This window comes from Trachemys scripta, chromosome 4, assembly GCF_013100865.1.
Source record: "Trachemys scripta elegans isolate TJP31775 chromosome 4, CAS_Tse_1.0, whole genome shotgun sequence".
Classification (NCBI taxonomy): domain Eukaryota; kingdom Metazoa; phylum Chordata; order Testudines; family Emydidae; genus Trachemys; species Trachemys scripta.
The window spans coordinates 38,185,445-38,208,868 of NC_048301.1; the positions used below are offsets into that span (position 1 = coordinate 38,185,445).

The 23,424-nt window shown below is 41.1% G+C and overlaps 1 protein-coding gene across 1 annotated transcript in view; it reads left to right on the forward strand.

Annotated features, from left to right (window-relative positions):
- Positions 1 to 23,424, forward strand: part of CEP128 (centrosomal protein 128) — a 406,629-nt gene that overhangs the window by 372,508 nt on the left and 10,697 nt on the right. The window contains exons 19-21 of the mRNA XM_034769285.1: positions 7,629 to 7,706; positions 13,238 to 13,351; positions 19,771 to 19,879. Coding sequence (XP_034625176.1) covers positions 7,629 to 7,706; positions 13,238 to 13,351; positions 19,771 to 19,879 — 301 coding nt within the window. The remainder of the gene's footprint in view (positions 1 to 7,628; positions 7,707 to 13,237; positions 13,352 to 19,770; positions 19,880 to 23,424) is intronic.

Here is a 23,424-nt window from a genome sequence, read left to right on the forward strand (position 1 = left end):
CTGTTCCATAACTGGCGTTCTTCGAGATGCATTGCTTAGGTGTATTCTACGTCCCGCCCTCCTTCCCCTCTGTCGGAGTTGTCTGGCAAGAAGGAACTGAAGGTGGGGGGGAGTACGCTGCCCCCTTTATGGCGCGATATGTCGGCACCACTCCAGGGGTCGCAGCGGTGCTCCCCCTCTACGGATACTGCTAAGGAAAAACTTCCGGCACCGGTGCACGTGGTGAGCACGCACACCTATAGTGGAATACACCTGAGCAACACATCTCGAAGAACCCTAGTTACGGAACAGGTAACTGTCCTTTCACTGCTCCCTTAAAGAGAGAGCACCCACTGGCTTATTACCTTTAACAAACAGTCTGTTTTAATCAAAGCACTGAATTGGTTTATAGAAAGCATAAAGCAAGTTTATTAAACAAAAGGTTATAGGTTTAAGTGATAACTAGTAAAAGGAATAAAGATAGAAAGGGTTAAAAGAAAACAAAAGTAAAAATACACTTCTAAGACTCAGAGGGGTAGCCGTGTTAGTCTGAATCTGTAAAATGCAACAGAGGGTCCTGTTGCACCTTTAAGACTAACAGAAGTATTGGGAGCATAAGCTTTCATGGGTAAGTGAGGTTCTTACCCACGGAAGCTTATGCTCCCAATACTTCTGTTAGTCTCAAAGGTGCCACAGGACCCTCTGTTCCTTTTTACTTCTAAGACTAAAACTTAATTATATAGTCCTTGTTCAAGATGGTTTCCCTACTTATGGCAACTTTTCCAGCACGACTAGCTGTTCCATCCAGGATCCACCCTTACAGAATCAGAGTGCTGGTTTCTTTATTCCTTCAAGAGATGGATGCCAAAATGGCTTTCTGTCCTTGTTTATATCTTCCCAAAGTCATTAACCCTGCTTCAAGAGGCAGGAAGGCTTTCTGGAGGTGCAGTCTCCATCCCCCGTCAAGATTATCAGGTGATCAGTTTTTCCTGTTTGCTCTCCTGATGGCTTTGTCTACCTTGACTGTAAATGTGCCTTCATTGTCTGTGCCTGATGACCAGGCTGGTCAGACAAGTAAATATGCATTTCTGTGTCTAGGGCAGACAGGGCTTATGCATTGCTTGTCAAACACATTTAAAGAACATAATTCTAGCACATATTTATAATTCTTTGTGCACACCCTTCACATACATCACACAAGAATATTAAGGATCAATGGTTTTCCAATGATATATTACATGCCACTTTTTGGTTATAGATCATGACAATAGCATGTTAAGTGTAATGAATATGTCAGGCCTGACGAGTTGCTGACACAGAGTAGTGAACCACCAATGGGCTTCTGTTTCACACCTTCTCACAACAATCCTATTACATACAGAAGTGGCCTCATTGCTTTATCTCGGCACCTTACAGGTATCACAGGAGTACAAGGGAAGAGGCTTCTAACTCCTGATATTTCATCATCCCATCCTCAAACAACTCCAAAGCAAATACATATGCCTCCTCAGGTTCAGGATGGTAAAACTTGCTTCTGTCAGTCTATCTCTCCAGGGTCAGGATTGGTTATTGGTTCTCACCTTATAGGAAGCATCCTTCCACATTCACTTGGCCCCCAGGAAGTACTTGAGATTCATACTGGTGCCAAATCTTTATCAGTACAAGGTACTGCCATTTGGACTCTCCAAAGCACTGACAGTCTTTGCAAAATATCTAGTCATGGTAACACCCCACTTGATAAGACAGGGCATCCATATCTGTCTTTATCTGGATGATTGACAGATCAGACGTAAATCCCAGCAGGGTCTGTCTACTGGTGAGACATTGGATGGACAAGAAGGTCCTGGTGACACTTCATGTCCTCACAGAGTTGACATGGTGGCTAGAACCCAAACATAAGGAGATCGTTACCATTCTCATCCCCAGGCCCTACCAAGACTTTAATCACAGACACATGGGGGACAGGATGGGGAGCCCATCTGAACAAGTTATAGATGCAAGGGACCTGGCTCTTGGAAATTTTTCACATAACACAAGACTTCACATAAATGTCCTGGAACTTAGAGACATCAAGCTAGCTTCTATGTAATTCTTATCTGTCCTCCCAGATTCCACAGTGCAAACCCTGATGGTAAACATCTCCATGATGCACTATATAAACAAGCAAGGAGACACCTGCTCATCATCCCTCTATCTGGACACTATCAGACTCTGGATATGATCCCACCAATATAGGATAACCCCAATGGTTTTTCACCTACCTGCAGTCAGCAGTGACCCGGCAGACTTCCTAAGCAAACAACCAGTGACGAATCATGCTTGGTCCCTGTAGAGATCCATCATAAAGTTGAAATTCCATCATTGTAAGATTTCCATGACAGACCAAGGATAATGCCAGAATAACTTTTCCAGGGGGGACAGGAGCCAGAGCTCATTGCCTGATGCCTTCCTTCTGCAGTGGAACCCAGGCCTTCTTTATAACTTTCCTTTGATTCCCTTGATTCATGGGGTGATTTCCAAAATCAAAAGAGAACAAACCGCAATCATTCTTGTAGCTCCATATCAAGAGAGATGGCTTTGGATGACACACCTGCTACAGATATCCTTTCAGCTGCCAATGCATCTCCCCCACTCCCTGGATTTGATTGCACAGCACGTCTGATAGCCTATCCAGACCCAAAGTCACTGCATCTGATTAATTTGCCCAGATGTTAGCTGGGTAAGTAACACGGACAGGACTGTTCCAGAGAAGTCGAGGAGATCCTGATATAGAGCAGTAAGACATCCACAAAAAGGACTTGTGCATCAAAATGGAAGAGATTCTTGATTTGGACCTCTCCATAGGGCATGGACCTTATGCAGGCTATAGTACCAAAGATCTTCAGTTGCTTTCCGCATCTGAAACACTCTGGCCTTATGGTCCACCTTCCAGCAGTCTTTGCTTGCCATATGCCAGTACAGTCATGCTTGGTGTTCTCATACCTGGGGCACTGAAGTTCCTCAAGGTCCTGCTAAATACTTATCCACTAGTAAGAGAACCTTCTCTTGCCTGGAATCTCAACATTGTCCTCTTGAGATTCATGTGCATTCCCTGTGATCCTCTTCAGAATATATCTACTTCAGCTCACTCTGAAGACACCCTTGTTGCTGTCACTTCAGCTAGGAGAGTGAGTGAGCTGACCCTCTCTACATGATATTTCATAGGGACAAAGTGATGTTCTGTCCTCACCCTAAAATAATCCCCAGGATGGTCTCACAATTCCATCTCAATCAATCAATCCATTTGCCTGTCTTCTTCCCAATGCCCAATCAACACTGAGAGAAAAATTACAGATGCTGGACATTTCCAGAGCCTTACTTTACTACATGGACAGAACCAAACTAATCAGATTGTCTCCCCATTTATTACTGGCTACAGCCAGCCATTCAAAAGGCCAGGCCACCTTATCACAGCTAATATCTAAGTGGATAACGCAACATATCTCGCTGTGTTACCAGCTGGCTGCTGTACCTCTCCCACTGAACATCAAGCTCATACCACCAGAGCTCAAGCAACATCTTCTGCCTGTATCAAAAATGTGCCAAATTCTGAAAGCTGCAAGGTGGCAACACATAGTAACCCATCGACCTTTGTCAAATGTTATGCATTGGACTTAGCCACCAGAGCAGATGCCAAGTTTGGGAGAGCAGTACAACAATCACTGTTCAGCTGATGCAGCTGATAATGCTTCATCCCACTATCCAGCGAGGGTGCTACTTGCCAGTCACATATAGTGGGATCCATGCTGGCATACACTCAAAGGAGAGAGAATGGTTACTTACCCTATAGTAACTGTGGTTATTTGACCAGCCCTCCATTTCCTGCTTTCAGAGACCTCAGTGAACATGGGCTTTGAATTGCAAGGGAACTGATGGAGGATTGCAGCCGCTCCAACCTTGATGCCCTTGCATCGGAGCACGACAAGCCATGGGGTGCTTGCAAAGCCCCAGTGGATACTGCTATTCAGTAGACTCTGATCTCATGCTCGTGAGACTCATGTGCACTTACAGTGCGATTCGCACTGACAACAACATCTCAAAGAACCACAGTTACTGTAGAGTAAGTAATCATTCTTTTCTCTGTTTTGGATAAGTTTCAAATATGGCTTTAATTGAATTATATAGTTGCTGCTCCCCTGTTTGGCTGACACCAATACACTGATGAGGGTCAGCAGAAGACACTTTGTTTTCCTGAGAGAGAGCTGTTGCTAGTATGCTTTCTATGAGCTGGGCAGATGAACATCCTGGATTTTCTTCCAGATTTTTTTAAATTGAGCAAAAAATAATAATTTTATACCCTGGGGACTGTTGTTATTAGACCTAGAAACTGAGTTTTTGAGCATATGCCACACTTTGTTTTTATTTATTATTTGTAGTTTCACAAAGAGAAACAATTCTCTGAAAAAGATGAGACAGGTCTGCTTCCCTTTAGAATATTGCCTTGTTTAATCTGTTTATCTGTACAGTTAGGAAACTGTTGTACATTCTATTTTTTGACGTTTTCATCTTCACATTATAGTAAGGTTTGGTATTACTGAGAGTTTAAACTCTCAGGGGCAGGAACTGTCTTTCGTTGTGGGTGTACCGTGCAATGCAAATAGCAATAGGCTTCTGGGCTGCCATCTGAGTGTCTGTTCCACTGCTCCTTTGTCATTACAGACCCTTTTATCTCTGGTAGGTGATTGAGGTTTGACTCCAACTATACTGTTGAAGAACTGCACCTTTTGCTATATTTCAGTCTGATAATGGTTGATTCTCTTTGGGAATAAAGGAGGCTTGTAAAGCCATGTTAAATCTCTGTTTGACCAAGGCGGTGTACATTTTCCTCCCTAAGGCTAACCATGCAACAATTTTTCATTCATTTGTTATTTTGCTCTATAACATTTTTGGGTGACCTTTCATCTGATTCAGATTGCAGCCTTCTGGGGCAGACTGCACTAAACATGTAATAGCCCTGCTTAGAGCTATCCACTTGTTTCCCTCTTTGTATCCTGGTAAAATTAAAGGTGTCATTGTCACTCTAAAAGCTTGGTATGGGACCTAGCTAGGATGGTCTTGCTGTCTGGTGAGCTGAACTCTCCAGGATGAGCAGCAAAGCTTCCTTAGTTGAAGGCCTTTAGCCCAGTTTGCTCAGACTTCGGAGCATGCTGTCATTTGACTTTGTAATTGATTAATTTTGCGTGGCTTGTGAGTTTTTGCTTAGTTTTGGTTTATACTTCAGCTTACAGCAGCAACAATAAGGTTTATGGTTCTTTGTAGATTAGGAACTAGATTAAAAGAACCTGATGCAGAGTAATGTAATTTATATCTTCATGTGCCAGTGAGGCCTCTTATGCCAAAGGAAGTATTCACTCAAAATAAATAAATAAATAAAATGAATTAAAAAAAAAAAAAAAAAAAAAGCAATGTTGCTTCTACGTGCCCTTCAGCAAGTAGTGGAGGAACAGCCTTTGAAGAACTCCAGAGGAACCTGGTAAGTGGGAAAGCTGAGGAGATGCTCAGTATTAGTGCATGCACCATCTAACCTAGCCACACGCCTTCCCTGGATCTTACCACCCACTTGTTTTCAACTGTGCTCAACTTGCTATAGGTTGGGTTTGAACCATTGGCGTAGAGATGAAATACTGCCTATGTATCCTGCTATTGATTTGTTGCCCAAAACTTTCTACAATCTTTAGTAGATCTATTTCTACTGCAAAAAATATAAAATTTTGAGTATACATATTCTTTGCATAATTCTTAAGTATAAATGTTTCTATTTTCAAAAAATGACTGTGGTTCATTCCTCTTTGTGGGGGGTGGGGTGTACATACACATACTTCTGTTGCAGATTTACAAATTAATATTTTTGTTAAATCCACTTCACTATTATAATTACAATACAAGGAAATTGTAGATTCTTTCTGCATAATATCACTAAGATGTGGCCTATTCTATCCAGCCACACATCAAGTGCTTAAAGAGCTCTATAAAAAGGGCGGGTGTCATGATCCCGACACCTGCCCATCGCCCTTTCCAGCGCTTAATTCTGACCCAAATGCCCAAATCAATCCTGTCCCTTCAGCCCTCCCATCTGTTCTGCCCCCTCCAGCCTCATCTCTGCTCCTCCTGCAGCCCCTGGATTTTTTCACACCCATCTTCTAGGCCTAGTGGGGGGTCTGCAGCAGGAACCCCTTCTGCCCCTTCCAAATGTGCACCCTGGAAGGGGGGCAGCTCCAAGAGTTCTTCATCCCCCTTTGCCGGTCCTAAGCCTCATGTTGCAGAGAGAGAGAGGGGAGGAGCAGAGGAGCCATCCCTTCACAAGAGAGGCTGGGGAGGAGGGAGCGCAGCTGCTCTGAGCTGCTGCTGTACTCTTTCTGCTCTTCCCCTCCTCCATCAGAATGGTGTGGGCTTTTGAGGGGAGGGGCAGAGAGCTCTGCCTGCTTTCTGCACCAGCTCTGATTCACTGCTGTACTCCTGGAGGTGGGCAAGTGGTGAAGGCAGCCAGTGATAAGGGTTTTTTTCCAGGTTGTACTAAAAATGTGCACCCTTCAGCTACGCAGTTCATTTCTAGGAAATTTTATTTCCTGAGGCTGCAACCTGGAGCACTTTAAGCACTACACACAACTAAAACTCTCATCCAGGTTCTTATCATCTCACAACTCAGTTACTGCAGTGTCCTTTTCTTGCCCCACTCATACCCAGTCAGAATGCTTCTGCAGGGATCATTTTCCTAGCATGTTGCTTTAACATCACCATTCTCCTTGCTTCACTCTTCTGGCTCCCTCCTCTCTGTCCCGTCAAACAAGCTAGTTGTTTCCGCTTTCAGGACCCATCCCAACCTTGCCTATCATCTCTCATACAATATCAAAAGATTGACTCACATCTCGTTTGGTTTATGATGACAGTCTCCATTGTCTGCTTGTTAAATGTTTAAACAAGCTCCTTCATGCTTTCTCCATGCAGTCCCTCATGCTTGACAGGAGCTCCCTGTAAACATCCATAGAGATACTTCATTATCCTCCTTCAAGCCCCCCCTTAAAACTCTCCTTTGCCAGGATGCCCACAAAAAACTGTTCAATGGTTCGGCTGTTGGCGTCCTGAGACCACAACCTGTCATGCTGACCAAGATTGTCTCATTGTTTCCTTGTACTCCCCCATTTGTCAGTATACATCTGTTGTCTCTTGTCTTAAAATTAGCTTTTAAGGTCTTTGGGGCAGGGTCTGTCTTCTTGTTCTGTTTGTACAGAATCTAACACAATGGGGTCTGGGTCCATGTCTCCTAAATGCTATGATGATGATGATAATAAGAATTAATAATAAGATGAAAATTAGAAATTACATCCATTGTGAATAAGAATCATTGCAATCAAGAAATTGATTAAAATTCTTTATAGATGCTCATGATAAGAGTGCAATTTGTTAACAATTGCATTATTGTTATCATTTTTAGCTGTAAGTAGCAATTATTTTTACACTGAGTAGTTTAATGACACATACACAGATATTTATATAAATCCTGGAGGTTACAACATGAGCAGGGAATTTTAGTGTTTCAGACTTCAGAATAGGGTTGAAAGCATTTATCAAACTTTTATAATGCTTCTTTTTTCTTGTGTTCTATTCTTCAGAGTACCCGAGTGGCCTTGGACCATCTAGAGTCCGTTCCTGAGAAACTGAGTCTTTTGGAAGATTTCAAAGATTTTGGAGTGAGAACGTTTTCACTTGTCTCTCAGTATTTCTGAATTGTTGAGAATAATTGACAACTTCCTGATGTGCAAAGAAAAATCTATTACCTAAAGGACATACAATGAAATCTAAACTACAGTATTCCAATTTTAACTCATATAGTAATAGTGGGGTTTATTTCCTACTCTTGGGGAATTAGTTGAAAATCGTGGAATTAGTTTAACTTTATACTGGTAAGGAAATACTGGAATAAAAACAGATTTAAAAATTTTATTAAAACTAATGCTAAAAAAAATTATATAATACATAGGTTGGGAAAAGAGTGTCTGTACATCTGGGTATAGTGCTTAGATTAGCCACAAATATAAAGTTAGTTTTTAAAAGTCATATGACTACATTATAAAACTTTCAGTTTAGGCAAGCCAAGATAATTGAGTAAACTATTTAAAGTACTGTTGCTATAGACTTTACTGACTTGTTCAAAATATGTTGATGTGGTGCCTTTTTTATTAGTGATTATAACTTCTGCATCAATGATTGGAAAGAGGTAGGTTATTGTTTGATTTTTATATAGACATTACATCCTGCAGTTCCCCTGGCAGTGCTATTCACGATGAGGACTGCTGAGTGCCTGTGGTTTCACAGCCCAGGTCATTTATTGATAAGTCTGTGAAAACTACATCATGAACATGAAAGCTGTTTGAGTGTCAAGTTCATTCATTATGTTAGGTAGATACATCCTCATATATTGAGGGGGAAAATCAAGCACAAAGTTCAGTATGCCAAATTGATAAACATTGTCAGATCACCTTGAACATCAAATGCTATCATTACTTTCTATTAATGTATACTCCAGTGTTTAGGAGTGCAACTCTTACATGTAAAGTGCTTTCTTTGGAAGTCTACAATATGTGCTGCAGATCTTCCACATTCTGTTTGACAGTACCAAGGTTCAAGAATGACTTAGGTCACAAAGCCCCAATTCAGCAAAGGACTTAAGCATGTGCATAAGTTCCATAGAAGCTAATGAGCTTTGCAGAATCAGGTCCCAGTAGAATGAATGTAGTGGTCTAAATCTCATCCTTAGACTGTTTGCAGCTTTGTGCTATTGGTTTTTCCTGCTTAGTGGTGTATTAACAGAGAGATTGTTGTGCATGATGAAGGGAGATGCATTAGTAATACAGAACAATGCAATTTAATGGCCAAATCCTGTTTGCTGTACTCAGACAAGTAGTCCCACTGATTTTAACAAGACTACTTTTGTGAGAGAGGTAAGCAGAATTTCACTTTACTTTATGTACTTCACTTCACTTTTTATCTCAGACAAAACATTTCCTAAAGCACTTTACAGAGTTAAATTGTAGCACAAAAGGGAGAGAGAAGAGAGTTTAGAAATTATATTTGAAGGTTGAAGAGCAATTGATAATTGATTAGCTGTAGCGATACGGAAAGGCTGAGTGGGGTTGTAATGCATACATGGTAACCTGCCATACAACTTGGGTTATAAATTCTTTGGCATGCACAGCCTTTGCCATCATCATTTGCATGTGAAGCACTACACATATTTATGGCACTGTAGGAATAATAATGGGTCAAATCATAAAGTCTTCCTTCAGATTTTACTCAATTACTTGATGATTTCAATAAGAATTTTGCTTGTGTAACGACTTTGGGATTTCAGCAGATAACAACAACAATAATACAGTTAGCTCTTATTTAACCATCACCAGTAATAATTCACTTTAAACACTGCAATTAAATCCATTCATCCCAGTTTTTAAAATATCTTCCTAACAGATCCAGAGAAATGAGTGGAAATAGCTGAGGTTTGCAGTAAATCTGCCTGTATAGTTTCTGGACTTGGTTTCTCACCTAATACCTACAAAAGTGTGTTTTTTTCACAGCATAGCTGTCAAATAAAGATATATGATTGTCTTGACTCATGGGGACATATTGACAGTGTTAGGAGAGATCCTGTCAAGGCTGGTAAGCCTACAATTAGATCTTTTGGGGCTTAATGGCTAAATTTCTGTGCTGTAATTCTTTTACATTCATGAGAGCCACATAAAATTAAGAAATTCTATACTGAAAGCCTGTTGTTATTTTCTAAAGGAGAGTTGGGAACCCAATAGCTCTCTCAAACTTTTAAATCAGAATTGTTTAAAACATCCATCAGTGAAAATGCATATTAATTTTCATTTATTTTCTATATAGAATCTTTCATACAGAGAGATCCACGAGCACTGCACAAATTATGTGTATGGGAGACACTGTATTCTGGTCTTTAGAGCACAAGACTGTGAGTTAGGAGACCTTGGGGCTGATTCAGACTTCATCTTGGTTTTACATCGGTGTATGTCCGTTGTCTTCAGTAGAGCTCTGATTAGAGCTGGGTGAATAACTGATTTTTTGCTTCATTGGCAGTTCCCCCTCCTGATGTGGAAAAGGGATTTGAACTTGGGTTTCATGCATTGCAGGAGAGCACCCTAACCACTGAACTATGGGATATTCTGGTCTTTCTCAGTCTCTCCTGTTGAAGTTCTTCCACTTTTGATGAATAATTAACTAGCCATTGGAGTAGGGACTTGAACTAGGGTCTTCTATATCTTAGGGGAGTGTCCTAACCACCAAGCTATAGAGTAATTCTCACATTTTTTCATTGGCCCAATGACTATTCATTGTCATTCATAGTAGCAATTCATAGTATTTAATAATTGGTTTATAAAAAGTGGAACACCTTCAGTGGGAGGGAGGGAGAGACCCACACCAGAATATCCCATAGCCTAATGGTTAGGGCTGTCTCTTGCAACTTGGGGCTACTCTAGTTAAAATGGAGGGGGAAATTGAACGTGGGGCCACATCCCACGTGATTGTACTAACCACTAGGCTAAAAATTGTGAAGAAGTGCACCAGTAACACCAAAACCACGACCTCCTCTGGTAGTTTTGTGAATGGCAACTTACATCCCAAAAATATTTGGCAAATTCAAATCAAATTTACAAATAGTTTCGGTTCGACCCAAACTGTATTTTTTGGTGAATAAACTATTTGCTCAGAAAATTTTGCTCTAGCTCTATTTCTGATATACCTTAGCAAGAGTGAGATCAGCATCAGACTCCTGAGCGCTAATCCTGCAATGTGATTTTGGGCAAGAAACTGCACCTCTCTGTGCCTCACTTCCCTTGTCTGTTAAGTTGAGCTGACGATACTTATCTCACAGAGGAGTTGGAGTGAGCAGCTGGCCCTGGGGTCAGCCACACTGGCCCTGGGGTCAGCCACACTGGCCTCTGCAGAAGTCACAGAGATCGCAGAAAGTCACAGAATCCGTGACTTCTGCAACCTCCATGATAGACAGGAGCCCTAATCATAATAGATGGACTTTAATTCAAGGAGAACTTCGGTTGAGTAAGATCATGGCATCTTTGTGTAGCCATTTTTCTGACCATAAATATCCACCCTTATTTCCCTGAGCCAACACCTCAAGAAAGAATGGTTACAAATACCAGATTTTTAAGAAAAAGCCTCACATATTTACTAAGAGTGCATTTTCCAAGACAGAGAAGTGCTTTCAAAGGGATATTTCTGCTGTACTACAACTTTATCAGATCCTACAAGCTAAGCAGTGTCAGTCCTGATTTGTATTTAAATAGAGACCTCCAAAGAACACCAAAGTATTGTAGTAAATGGTGGTCGTTGGTCTGTATATGGTATTCTTCCTTCCATGTCAATCTGCTATGGATTGTAGATACATAATTTAGATCTGCAACTCAGGGTTCAGTTCATATCCAGACTTTTAGTTCTGGTCCATCTCTAATACTGTATATCTGTATAACACTGTGAAAACTTGCCACTTGGTACAATTTGAAGTACAAATTTCAAATTTGAATTTGGCAGCATTTGGTCCCTTATGCTGGAGGTTTTTGATTATTTTATATAGGAAGACAAAATTATATTTATTAAATGTGAGTTCTGTCATGTTTCCTAATTGGTATGCCCATGTAGGTGGTGGTTGTCATTTAAATGCTTGAAAATTGTGCTTTTATTGAGTGTTTTCCTACATTAAGCCACACTAACTACCTGACTGCAGTATTATAGAGAGCTAGATTTTTATCCCTTTGCTGTGAAGGTAGGGTTTGATTTGAGGTTCTGTTAGTATTTCAGTTTGAAATGATACATTTGAAAATGATGCTTCCATACTATAGGGAAGAATATCTCTTCTAGATCCTGCTAAGTACAGCAGAGTCCTAGAATATTACAGCACACTTCCAGCAAATTTCACTTTGCTGTAGGATGAACAAGTTAAGCGCTTCAACACTGTTTTTCTCCTTCCAAGACTAATGTTAGTTGTCCCCCATATATCAGTGGTAGAGTGGGGTTGGGCAAAAGGAGGCACTTCTCTGTGTAATTATGGTTCACAGCCTCTGTTGCACCCCACTACACTGACTCTTTTAGGTGGCGCATTGGCTAATTTATCACGTCTGTGTTGCATTTTTTTTCATTTCCAAAACATTGTAAGATAGTACCCTCAGAACATCTTTCTTATTTATTTTTGTATTAAGGTAAAGTTACAATAAAACATTAACATACAACATTGTACTTTACTTATTCGGGATCAGGGTAATATTCAAGGAATTTGACTAAAGATGACTTGCTGGCTGGGGAGCCCTCCTCCTCTGAATAATCTAAAAAGGGTGACCACATTTCTAAATACCTATCCTCTTCTTGGAGCTTCTCTTGTGTACATACTGGCTGTGAAAGTTTTTCCATTACAAGGACACTCCAAATTTTACTATACCACAATTCCCTAGAATGAGAAGTCACATTTTTCCAATAATGTGCAATACAAAGTCTAACAATAAAAAAGAAATTAATTTGTTGTTCCATTTAAAATGTAGATCTTTACTGGAGCATTAAGTAAGCAGATATGGGGATCTCTAGGAAGCTGCCATTTTGTCATGAAGTGAATCTCTTTAATAATTTCCTCTCCAAACTGTCTAATTCCTGGACACAACCACCACATGTGCAAGTATGTTCCCTTTACCCCACAACCTTTCCAACAGAGCTCCTCCCTAGCTGCAAAAATATGATGGATCTTAACTGGAGTCATATGCGATCAGTACCGTAATTTATAAAAAAATTCTTTATGAGCTACACAAAGGCAGCTGTATCTAAATACTCCTAATTAATTTTGTTTTTCCCCCATGAAAGAAATATACTGAATTCCATGATATGATTTAGTTCTGGGGGGAAGTTGTAAAGAATCATTGATTAATCAATATTAATTAGCAAAGGGGAAAAAGCCTTTTATTTTTAAATTTGATTGCTTTCATCTTAACGTCAGGGTTCTGTAGAGAGCCTCTTACACCTTCATCACCAGCAAGGCAATAGGGGTCCTATATTTCTAGCCCTGAACGCCAGTATTTAATCAGCCCTTACTGTTTTGAATGTCTATTAGTGATACTCTTATTTACATGAACAGACTAGGTTTCTTTCTTTAGCTACTTTCTCATCTTACAAACAAAAATAGTCAGACCTTTTTATGTGTTTCCAGGAATCTCATCGTCAGAGGGAGATAATTGAAGAGAGATACACTAAATACAAGGAAATTGTGGGCTCTCTGCAACAGCAGCTGGAGGATTCAAAGCGCAGAATCAAAAACTTCAAAGTATGTCTGTCTCCTTTCTCTTGTGTCGTTCCCTCTTGCATTCAGTCACTAGCAGATGCGCATTTTATGGAGATTAGCTCAAGTTGCAGGCATTGACTAAAATCCTATATGAGCAATGTTTCTGCTTCGCTTATCAGGCCTTGCCTGCCAAGTGTGCAGCCAAATGGGCCCCAGCTCTGTCAGCATTTATTCCCTAGAAACACCCCATTGCACTTTTTCTATTTGCTTTCCTTCTGGTCCTCTAACTTAAAAGGTAAATTTAGAGACCTAATTTTCCCCAATTCCCCAAGTGAAAAGTACCCTGATTCCCTCTCTCAGCTACCAACCTCATCTACTTATAGCAAAGTGCTCATTCATCATGTCACTTCTCATTGGTTACACTGCTAATAGCAACTTCCTTTAACTGGAAATTGAGAATTTCTTGTGGCACAGGGTGGCAGGGCAGCTTCCTGCACCAGTCAAGAAGGAGTTAAAGAGCTCATGAATCTTTTAAGGATGGGTCCTTAAAAAGGGGGGATCCAGGTTCACGCTGGGTAGCATCTGGTAAAAACTGCACTAGAGCACAGAGCTCCCTGGTCCCAGGCAACAGGCTGTCTACTGAAAAAAATGCTTGAGAGCACCAGCCACACTGAACCCTCTGATGAAAAAGAGGGACCAGCTTTTCCTTACTCCCAAGGACTATTGGCCTTTACCCTGCAGGAGGCTGCAGGGACCCGGCCCATTTGTGAGCCATGGACTCTTTGCCTTTTTCTTTTGGACTATTTTAGCCCTGACCAGAAGAGGGCAGACTCCCTAAGAGTTATGTATCCCAAGTACATAACCCAGACTACAGTCCTGCTGCCCTCCAAAGAAAGATATCCAAGACCAGAGAGGGGCACCCTGCCTTTAACCCAGCGGGCCGTCAGAGAGATACAACTTATCACACACAGAAACAGGCAACAGATGATGGCAAAGACCAAAATAAAACAAAAGGTCCTTACCAATATTCTCACAAAACAACAGAGACAAAGCGAAACTTGCTTTCTTTCAACTATTTTGCAGGCCAGTGTTCAAACTCTAGTCAAGTTTCCCATGCTTCTCTTGACCTGCTGCTCACAAACAGGGAAGAATTGGTAAGGGAAGTAGAAGTGGGTGGCAACCTGAGCAGCAGTGACCGTGAGATGGTCGAGTTCAGGATCCTGACAAAAGGAAGAAAGGAGACCAGCAGAATACAGACCCTGGACTTCAGAAAAGCAGACTTGGACTCCCTCAGGGGACTGATGGGTAGGATCCCGGGGGAGGCTAATATGAGGGGGAAAGGACTCCAGGAGAGCTGGCTGTATTTCAAATAAGCCTTATTGAGGGTGCAGGAACAAACCATCCTGATGTGTAGAAAGAATAGTAAATATGGCAGGTGACCAGCTTGGGTTAACAGAGAAATCTTCAGTGAGCTTAAACACAAAAAGGAACCTTACAAGAAGTGGAAATTTGGACAGATGACAAGGGAGGAGTATAAAAACATTGCTCGAGCATGCAGGGGTGTAATCGCGAAGGCCAAAGCACAATCGGAGTTGCAGCTAGCAAGGGATGTGAAAGGTAACAAGAAGGGTTTCTACGGGTATGTTAGCAGCAAGAAGAAGGTCTGGGAAAGTGTGTGACCCTTACTGAATGGGGGAGGCAACCTAGTGGCAGATGATGTGGAAAAAGATTAAGTGCTCAATGCTTTTTTTGCTTCAGTCTTCACAGACAAGGTCAGCTCCCAGACTGCTGCACTGGGTAGCACAGTATGGGGAGGAAGTGAGCCGCCCTCAGTGGTGAAAGAACAGGTTAAGGACTGTTTAGTAAAGCTGGACATGCATAAGTCCCTGGGGCCGGGTGCAATACATCTAAGGGTGCAGAGGGAGTTGGCTGATATGATTGCAGAGCCATTGACCATTACCTTTGAAAACATGTGCTGATTGGGGGAGGTCCCGGATGATTGGAAAAAGGCAGCTATAATGCCAATCTTTAAAAAAGGGAAGAAGGAGATTCTAGGGAACTACAGACCGGTAATCCTCACCTTAGTCCCCGGAAAAATGATGCAGCAGGTCCTAAAGAAATCCATTTTGAAGCAGTTAGAGGAGAGGAAGGTGATCAGGAATGGTCAACATGGATTCACCAAGGGCAAGTCATGCCTGACCAACCTGATTTCGTTCTATGATGAGATAACTGTCTTTAGGGATAGGGAGAAAACGGTGGACATGATATATCTTGGCTTTAGCGAAGCTTTTGATACGGTCTCCCACAGTATTCTTGCCAGCAAGTTAAAAAAGTATGAATTGGATGAATGGACTATAAGGTGGATAGAAAGCTGGGTAAATCGTCAGGCTCAACGGATAGTGATCAACAACTCTATGTCTAGTTGGCAGCCGGTATAAAGCGGAGTGTCCCACGGGTTGGTCCTGGGGCCAATTTTGTTCAACATCTTCATTAATGATCTGGATGATGGGATGGATTGCACCCTCAGCAAGTTTGCGGATGACACTTAACTGGGGGTAGAGGTAGATATGCTGGAGGGTAGGGATAGGGTCCAGAGTGACCTAGACAAATTAGAGGATTGGGCTAAAAGAAATCTGATGAGGTTCAACAAGGGCAAGTGCAGAGTCCTGCACTTAGGATGCAAGAATCCCATGCACTGCTACAGGCTGGGGACCGACTGGCTAAGAAGCAGTTCTGCAGAAAAGGACCTGGGGATTACAGTGGACAAGAAGCTGGATATGAGTCAACAGTGTGCCCTTTTTGCCACAAAGGCTAATGGCATATTGGGCTGCATTAGTAGGAGAGTTGCCAGCAGATAGAGGGAAATAATCACTTTCCTCAATTTGGCACTGGTGAGGCCACATCTGGAGTATTGCATCCAGTTTGGGGCCCCCCACTACAGAAAGGATGTGGACAAATTGGAGAGAGTCCAGCGGAGGGCAACGAAAATGATTAGGGGGCTGGGGTACATGACTTCCGAGGAGAGGCTGAGGCAACTGAGCTTATTTAGTCTGCAAAAGAGAAGAGTGAGGGGGGATTTGATAGCAACCTTCAACTACCTGAAGGGGGGTTCCAAAGAGGATGGAGCTAGGCTGTTCTCAGTGGTGGCAGATGACAAAACAAGGGGCAGTGATCTCAAGTTGCAGTGGGGAAGGTCTAGGTTGGATATTGGGAAAAACTATTTCATTAGGAGGGTGGTGAAGCCCTAGAATGGGTTACCTAGGGAGGTGGTGGAATCTCCATCCTTAAAGGATTTTAAGACCCAGCTTGACAAAGCCCTGGCTGTGATGATTTAGTTGGTGTTGGTCCTGCTCTGAGCAGGGGGTTGGACTAGATGACCTCCTAAGGTCTCTTCCAACCCTATTCTTCTATGATTCTATGAAGACTCCAAGCTATGTTCAATGATTTAGTTTTATTTGGGGGGCTTTGTTTTGTTTTGGGGTTATATGTAATGTCTACAGATTCTGAGCTCATAAGCGTGGAATTATTGATCTATTTCCTCTGGCAGAGAAATAAGAGAGGTGTTCTGGGCATTGACATCCAGCTGACAGTGTATCTATAGTAAGAAGCCCATGACTTCTCTGACATGTCCAAGCTATACTTCTATAGGGAAGGACTAACAGAAAGTGTGCAAGACAGCATCCATTTCAGTTCAAGTGCTGGAGTTAACCTTCCCCCACTTCTCATGTCCCTCCACAGCAGTTGCCATCAGCAATTACCAGATTTGGAAACCTGTTGAAATACTGGCTGGCAGCAAGGCCTGCATCAGCTGAGAGTATAATGCAATATTGCACTAAGCTGACCGAGCTCACTGTGCTGGCTTGATCTGAATTTATATTAAGAACCCAATACTTGGCTTATTCCAAAATAATAATTTCCCCTTTCTTTAGACAACAGGAAACATTTCCTGGCTTCCCTTTAGTCAGGCCTAATTTGTTTTTTGCACAATATATAGTCGTCTTTGCTGTCACAGCTGTTGCAAATAGAACGGAATGTTCAAAAGCAGGTAACAAAAGGGTGCTAATCTGATTTCAGTGATCAGCCTGGCTTAGTTCAAGAAATCCCTCTTTATTGCTTGCATTTCTTACCCTGCACTGAATTGTCTTATCTGCCTCAAATACACTATTGTTTTGCTTCGTTATGTTACTGTTACCATTTATCATTAGCTATTCTATCACTCAGCCTTATGGAAGAGAGCGCGATCTAGAGAGATCAAAGTTCCTGCTTGCTAACTGTTTCAATTCACACTTTATATACAGTGCACTACACTCACTGTATAAAGTAGCCAAGTATTTGGTAAGTGATAAGGAAGTGTATTTTAAAAGGGAGTTTTTATAAAGAGCTTCTGTGGTGTGCAGTAGCCTCATATCAACCTTTTTACATACAGCTTCTTGCCTCAGTCAGCCTCCCTCCTCCTGTATGACCTTTAAGCCCTTCCTTACCGAATGTGCTTCTTTCAGCTTGCTTTCTGACATTAATCTCAGAGAAGGCACTATTTGGTCTCACTTTTGGACCTGATTATTTTATTTTAAGCAACAAAAATAAAAACAAACACAAACCAGAAGGTGCATGATCACTCTTTGTAGATTGCAATTCCAAGATCAATTTTGCCCCATCCCTTTGTTTTCAGTTGGCTCCTCTCCTTCTCACCTCCCTCCCATACTCTGTAATTTCATCTATTGAATTTAGGCTCATGACAGGCTGTAAAAAACCCGGTTGCTTAGAAGATCAGGACAAGTTATAAGTGCTATCTGGACAGATAAAAATGTCAGATTTCCTGCAATGGGGGAGGTGGGGAGTGGGCTGAGTAAAAATAAGCATAGTACTGAACTGTCAGTCGGGGGGCTGAAAGATAGTGGAGAAAAGAGAACTGAGGGTAGGGGAAGGGAGCAGGAGGAAGGGTAGAACACAGTAATAGGACTGATAATAAAACAATATGTAGAATAACAAAATGAAATAAGAGAGAGAAAATTCACAGTGATGGGCACTATGCTACGTAGAACTGAACATTTTAAGAAAAGTTCCCTGCCCTGAACAGCTTACAACCTAAATATGCAAACAATGACAACAACAAAAAGCAAAACCATGAAGGGTGTGGGAAAAGGGTGTAACAGAGAAGCTGCCAACTCTGCAAATGGAGAGGCTTGTTGCAATGCAGAGATTGCAGGTGAAGTATTCACCTCAAGTACTGCTTGTTAATAGGTCTGTTTTAAGATTGGATTTTTGGAGGGAGTGAAGATGAAGGAAGAACAGCTTTACAGTTCCATATTCAGGAAAAAATCCTGACATTTGTTTTTTCTTTTAAAGGTTATTACTGTAGGATGTATAGTCTAGTGTACCAAGTCCCTCATTGACACACAAGGGGATTAATATGTGTAATTCCCATTAGTATTAATAGGAGCAAATCCCCTGTACATTAATGGGACAAAAGCTCCCTTTTAGTCTCTAAATTAATGCTGGGGGGGGAGGCGGTTTCCAAAGTGTAATACTACTAAGAATGATAAATTGCAGGATGCTTTTAAGAAAATCCCCTGATGCTTTTTATGAGGAAATTGAGTAGCAAAGTGTAGTATTCCATGAACCAATACATATGAGTGTTATCATCCCTTCTCATCTGAAGAAATAAAGTAATTAGAAACTAAGCCAACCTGTTAATCTTGTTTTGGAGAGCAATATATCTAAAGACCCCTTGCTTCAATGCTAAAACACATTTCCAGATATTTTTGGTTAAATTGCATTGTTTAAATGTTCTACTCTAGCCTCTAGACCAAGTGCCTCCTCTCAACAAAGTAATATGTTTATGCACATATCCAGATGCTCTTTACTGTATAAATAAGAACAGCATATATGGTATTTTACTTTATTTTAAAATTGGGAAGAAAAATGGAAAAGCAATTTCAGGTTTTCATAGGTGAAATATCAAACCTGTATTTAAAAGTTTTGGATTTAATTAATGGAAGGGGAAAATGGATTTGAGTTTTGCAGTTACTTAGATTTCTTGTTGGAACAAGTTGATGTGGATCAGTGTTCAGTTGTGTCATCAATGCATGCATGTTCTGTCCTTCTGTTTCATTCTGGGGTCTAGATGTGATTATACAGGAAAAGAAACATGCCACATTTATACAGCTCGTTATAGTGGCAAGAAATGGCCAAGCTCCCTGGGCAAAGCAGGGAAAGTAGCTTCTTTCTAGGACTTCTGAATGTTGACAAGGGCAAGAAATTTGGGACAAAAATCAGATGTAAACCTAAGTACAAGATTTATGTTCTGGGGATTGGAATCAGCGTTTATCAGTTTCATGCTAAAAAATACCATCTCCCTGTATAACTAAACTGGAGGCAGTTTTTAATCTCAGTAAATAAGGAGATATATAACTTAAGTAATGCAAATTTTTCACAGAAAGCATGTTCATTGCCTTTCTTAGGATGAGAAAATGGATGCTGATGTTTCTGACATACAAGCGGCAACTCTCTCCTCCAACTGGCGGACTAAAACCAGCTTTATGTCTAGCTCACTGCTTTCAGATTCAGGCTGTAAGTATTGTTATTTATTAGGAAAACTCCACAACACAATTGGGTATCCTCTGCTTTTAAAACTATTTTAGTGGAATGACAGAGACCCCATTGAAATCATCATAGGATTCTTGCTGGCTTTCAGCTTCAGGCACTGAATTTATTGCTTTACCTTGTTAGTGCTATGTCACACTGGGATTTTTTCCATTTGGAAATACTGCATTTTGTCAGCAAAGTCCAGAAGAAAGAAAATTACATGCATTGTAATATGAATCCTGGCAGTGGGAACCTTAGATTTAAAAGACACTGCATTTTCAGGTCACATGCAGATACCCAACCAAAGCACCCCCTACGAATTCCTATTAATTATTCTGTCTGACATTCGTGCCAGTGGAGTGTAACAGCAGAAGCAGAATTCCCTGTCCATTACCTCCTTTTTTGGAAAGTTGCTGTTTGGTTGCAACTTCCAGCCCATGAGTTTATGCATAACAGGTCACAAGAGGCTACGGCAGTCTCTCAAAGAGGAAGTGATGTGATGAATGGGAGACTCTGAAGGGATGATGAGTTCCAACTCTGATGAAGTTGATTCTTTTCTGAACACTACTAAACCATCTCTGCCACAACTGACTTACAAAAATACCTCTGAAGAGATTATTTGGTCTCTGGAACAGGCCAGTTTGCAGCAGGCATCAGATTTTTTTTTTTTTTTTTTTTTTAATTCTGGAGAATGATACCCCTACAATTTTGTCACATACACCCCCAAATAATTTCAACATATACAGGTTGAATGCTGTATTATACATTTGAAGCATTGTACTCCGTATTTTTCTGAAACAGTGTCAGAGTTCAGTGCTACCTGCACCTTTCATCCCTCTTTGGTCTCTCTGAGTGCCCCCATACAGGTGACAGGCCTTGAGTCCTCACGTCCTCAGTGTGGAATCCTGTGGTTCTGTCACTCTTAAACTGTCTCACAAGGGTGCCGCACTCTGTACCAACTATGATTGCTCAGCAGACCCAGTGAATTTGGCTACCTTGGTTCTTCCCTTCTGAGCTATGACCAATGGTAAATAGTTACCCAGAACAACCTTTTCAAAACCAAGTATTGTTTAACCACAACAGTAGATGCACAGCATGTCATGACAAAAGGTTTTGAAACACAATAAGAGGTCTACACATACATCAGTTTTCCCTATAGGCTTAGGTAGGCAAACTTATCCCAGATACCCCAACCTCTGGGGACTTGAAGTTCAGTCTGCTCCCCAGAGGAGTTATTTAAGTTAAGTTAAGCACCGTGAACACAAGAATAAATGGCTATAAACTGACCATCAACAGGTTTAGGCTCAAAATTAAGTGATAGTTTCCAACCATCAAAGGAATGAAATTCTGGAATAGCCTTCCAAGGGGAGCAGTGGGGGCAAAAAACCTAACTGGCCTTAAAGACTGAACTTGATAAGTTGATGGAGGGGATGGTACTACCTACCGTGGTATATGGCCCATCGGCGACTGCCAGTAGCAAAATCCCCAACAGCCGGAGATGAGACAGTAGATGGGGAGGGCTCTGAGTTACTACAGAGAATTCCTTCCCAGGTATCTGCCTGGTGGGTCTCGCCGACATGCTCAGAGTCCAACTGATCACCATATTTGGAGTCGTAAAGGAATTTTCCCCCAAGACAAATTGACAGAGACCCTGAAGGGGGGGGCGGGGTTCATCTTTCTGTGTAGCATGGTGCACAGGTCATTTGCAGGTTTAAAATAGTGTAAATGGTGAATTCTCTAACTTAAAGTCTTTAAACCATGATTGGAGGACTTCAGTAACTCAGCCAGAGGTTAGGGGTCTATTACAGAAGTGGGTGGGTGAGGTTCAGTGGCCTGCAATGTGCAGGAGGTCAGACTAGGTGATCACGATGGTCCTTTCTGACCTTAAAGTCTATGAGGTAAAATTTAAAAGGTAAATGACCCGATATTATCTTTTAAATACCAGCAAGTGGAGCTATCTGAAGCTATTGTTCTCTTTCCTGCACATGTGCAAATAACCCCTGCCTGAATTAACCTCTTGCAATCCTATAGCAAAAAACATACAACACCAATCAACCACAATATATAATATTCATATACGATTACAGGCATCCCCATGTCCTTCACACAGAGTAAAGATATTCTCTATGAGTGGCATTTATAGGAGTTTATTAGCCAAGTAATTTTTACCTACTTCAGCAGTTGTGGTTCTGAGAAACAATTTTGGAAAGTAAACAAATAGATTTGCCAATCCTTTATTCTTCCTCTCTGACCCAAGACAGGGCTTCTTGCAGACTAATATAAAAACAGTGTTTTGGTTGGAACCCTTTGTTAAAATATTGGCAGACCGAAGGTTGCCAGACCCTGAGTGAGGATTACAGGCAGGCAGAAAGTGATGAGGGGGATGGGAAACAATTTTATATTCCATCCCTCTGTGTGTGGGGTGGCGGTAAGATAGCTATATAGAGAGGGAACTGGATTGCATTCATTTATGTTACCTGACAAAGGGCCTTGCAAAACTATGGGCCATCTCTGATCCTGTAAAGTGATAATTAGTACTTCCATAGCAATCTTCATTTTTATAGCACTTCACAAACGATATTGATTGCATAGTGTATGGGATTATCATCGTCGTTTCATCATACTTCTTCTGTTACAGTCCTTGGTTATGAATCTTTGACAGTCACTCTTAATTTAGTATCAATCAGATGAAACACTATAACATACTTCTGTGAAACCCTACAGAAAATCTACCAATTTATTCTGCCTTGGTCTGCTGCTTCAGCACATCTGAGCTCTTATACCTACCACAGAATCAGAGGAGATACTCTTTTTTTTAGGTGGAAGTCCTGACAGTCTGTCTTGCAGTGCAATCTAGTAACTATCTCAATGTTGTAACTGAAATCAGTATATTTGAAAATGTAGACAAAAATCCAAAAATATTTATAATAAATTTACATTTGTATTCTATTATTGTTTAAGAATGCGATTAAAACTCTGATTAATCAAAACTAGTTTTAATGTACTTAATTTGTTTTGCATTAATCACTTGAGTTAACTGTGATTAATTGACAGCCCTACTTTGTAGTGATGGGGTAAATACAAATGTGGAGTCTTTGTTTGTGTATTATTACATCTATCCTTGATTAAATATGATTTTCTTCCAAATAAGAACTGAAAACACAATTAGCAACTATCATTTTTATAACATTCATGGATTTCTGTATGGGAAGTAGCAGTGAGCTACCTGATTCAGGGGACATACTTGAATCATACCTGAAAAGGGGCCATATCAAAATATCACAACCACATGAGGCAAAGAGCAAAACATTGAATGGGTCCTAGAAATGGAATTCTTCTTCAAGCATTAGAGGAGTGGTTCCACCAGGGTAGAGCAAAATGCTGGAGTAGAGTAACGTGGAGTAAGCTTGAATGGCCACTCCCTACGATGCACCTGTTCTTTGGCTGAACAGTGGAATTCATTTTCTAGAGCTAATCAGAAACCTTTCAGCAGAACTAAACTCTCTGGAGGAAAAAAAAAAGCGGCTGCT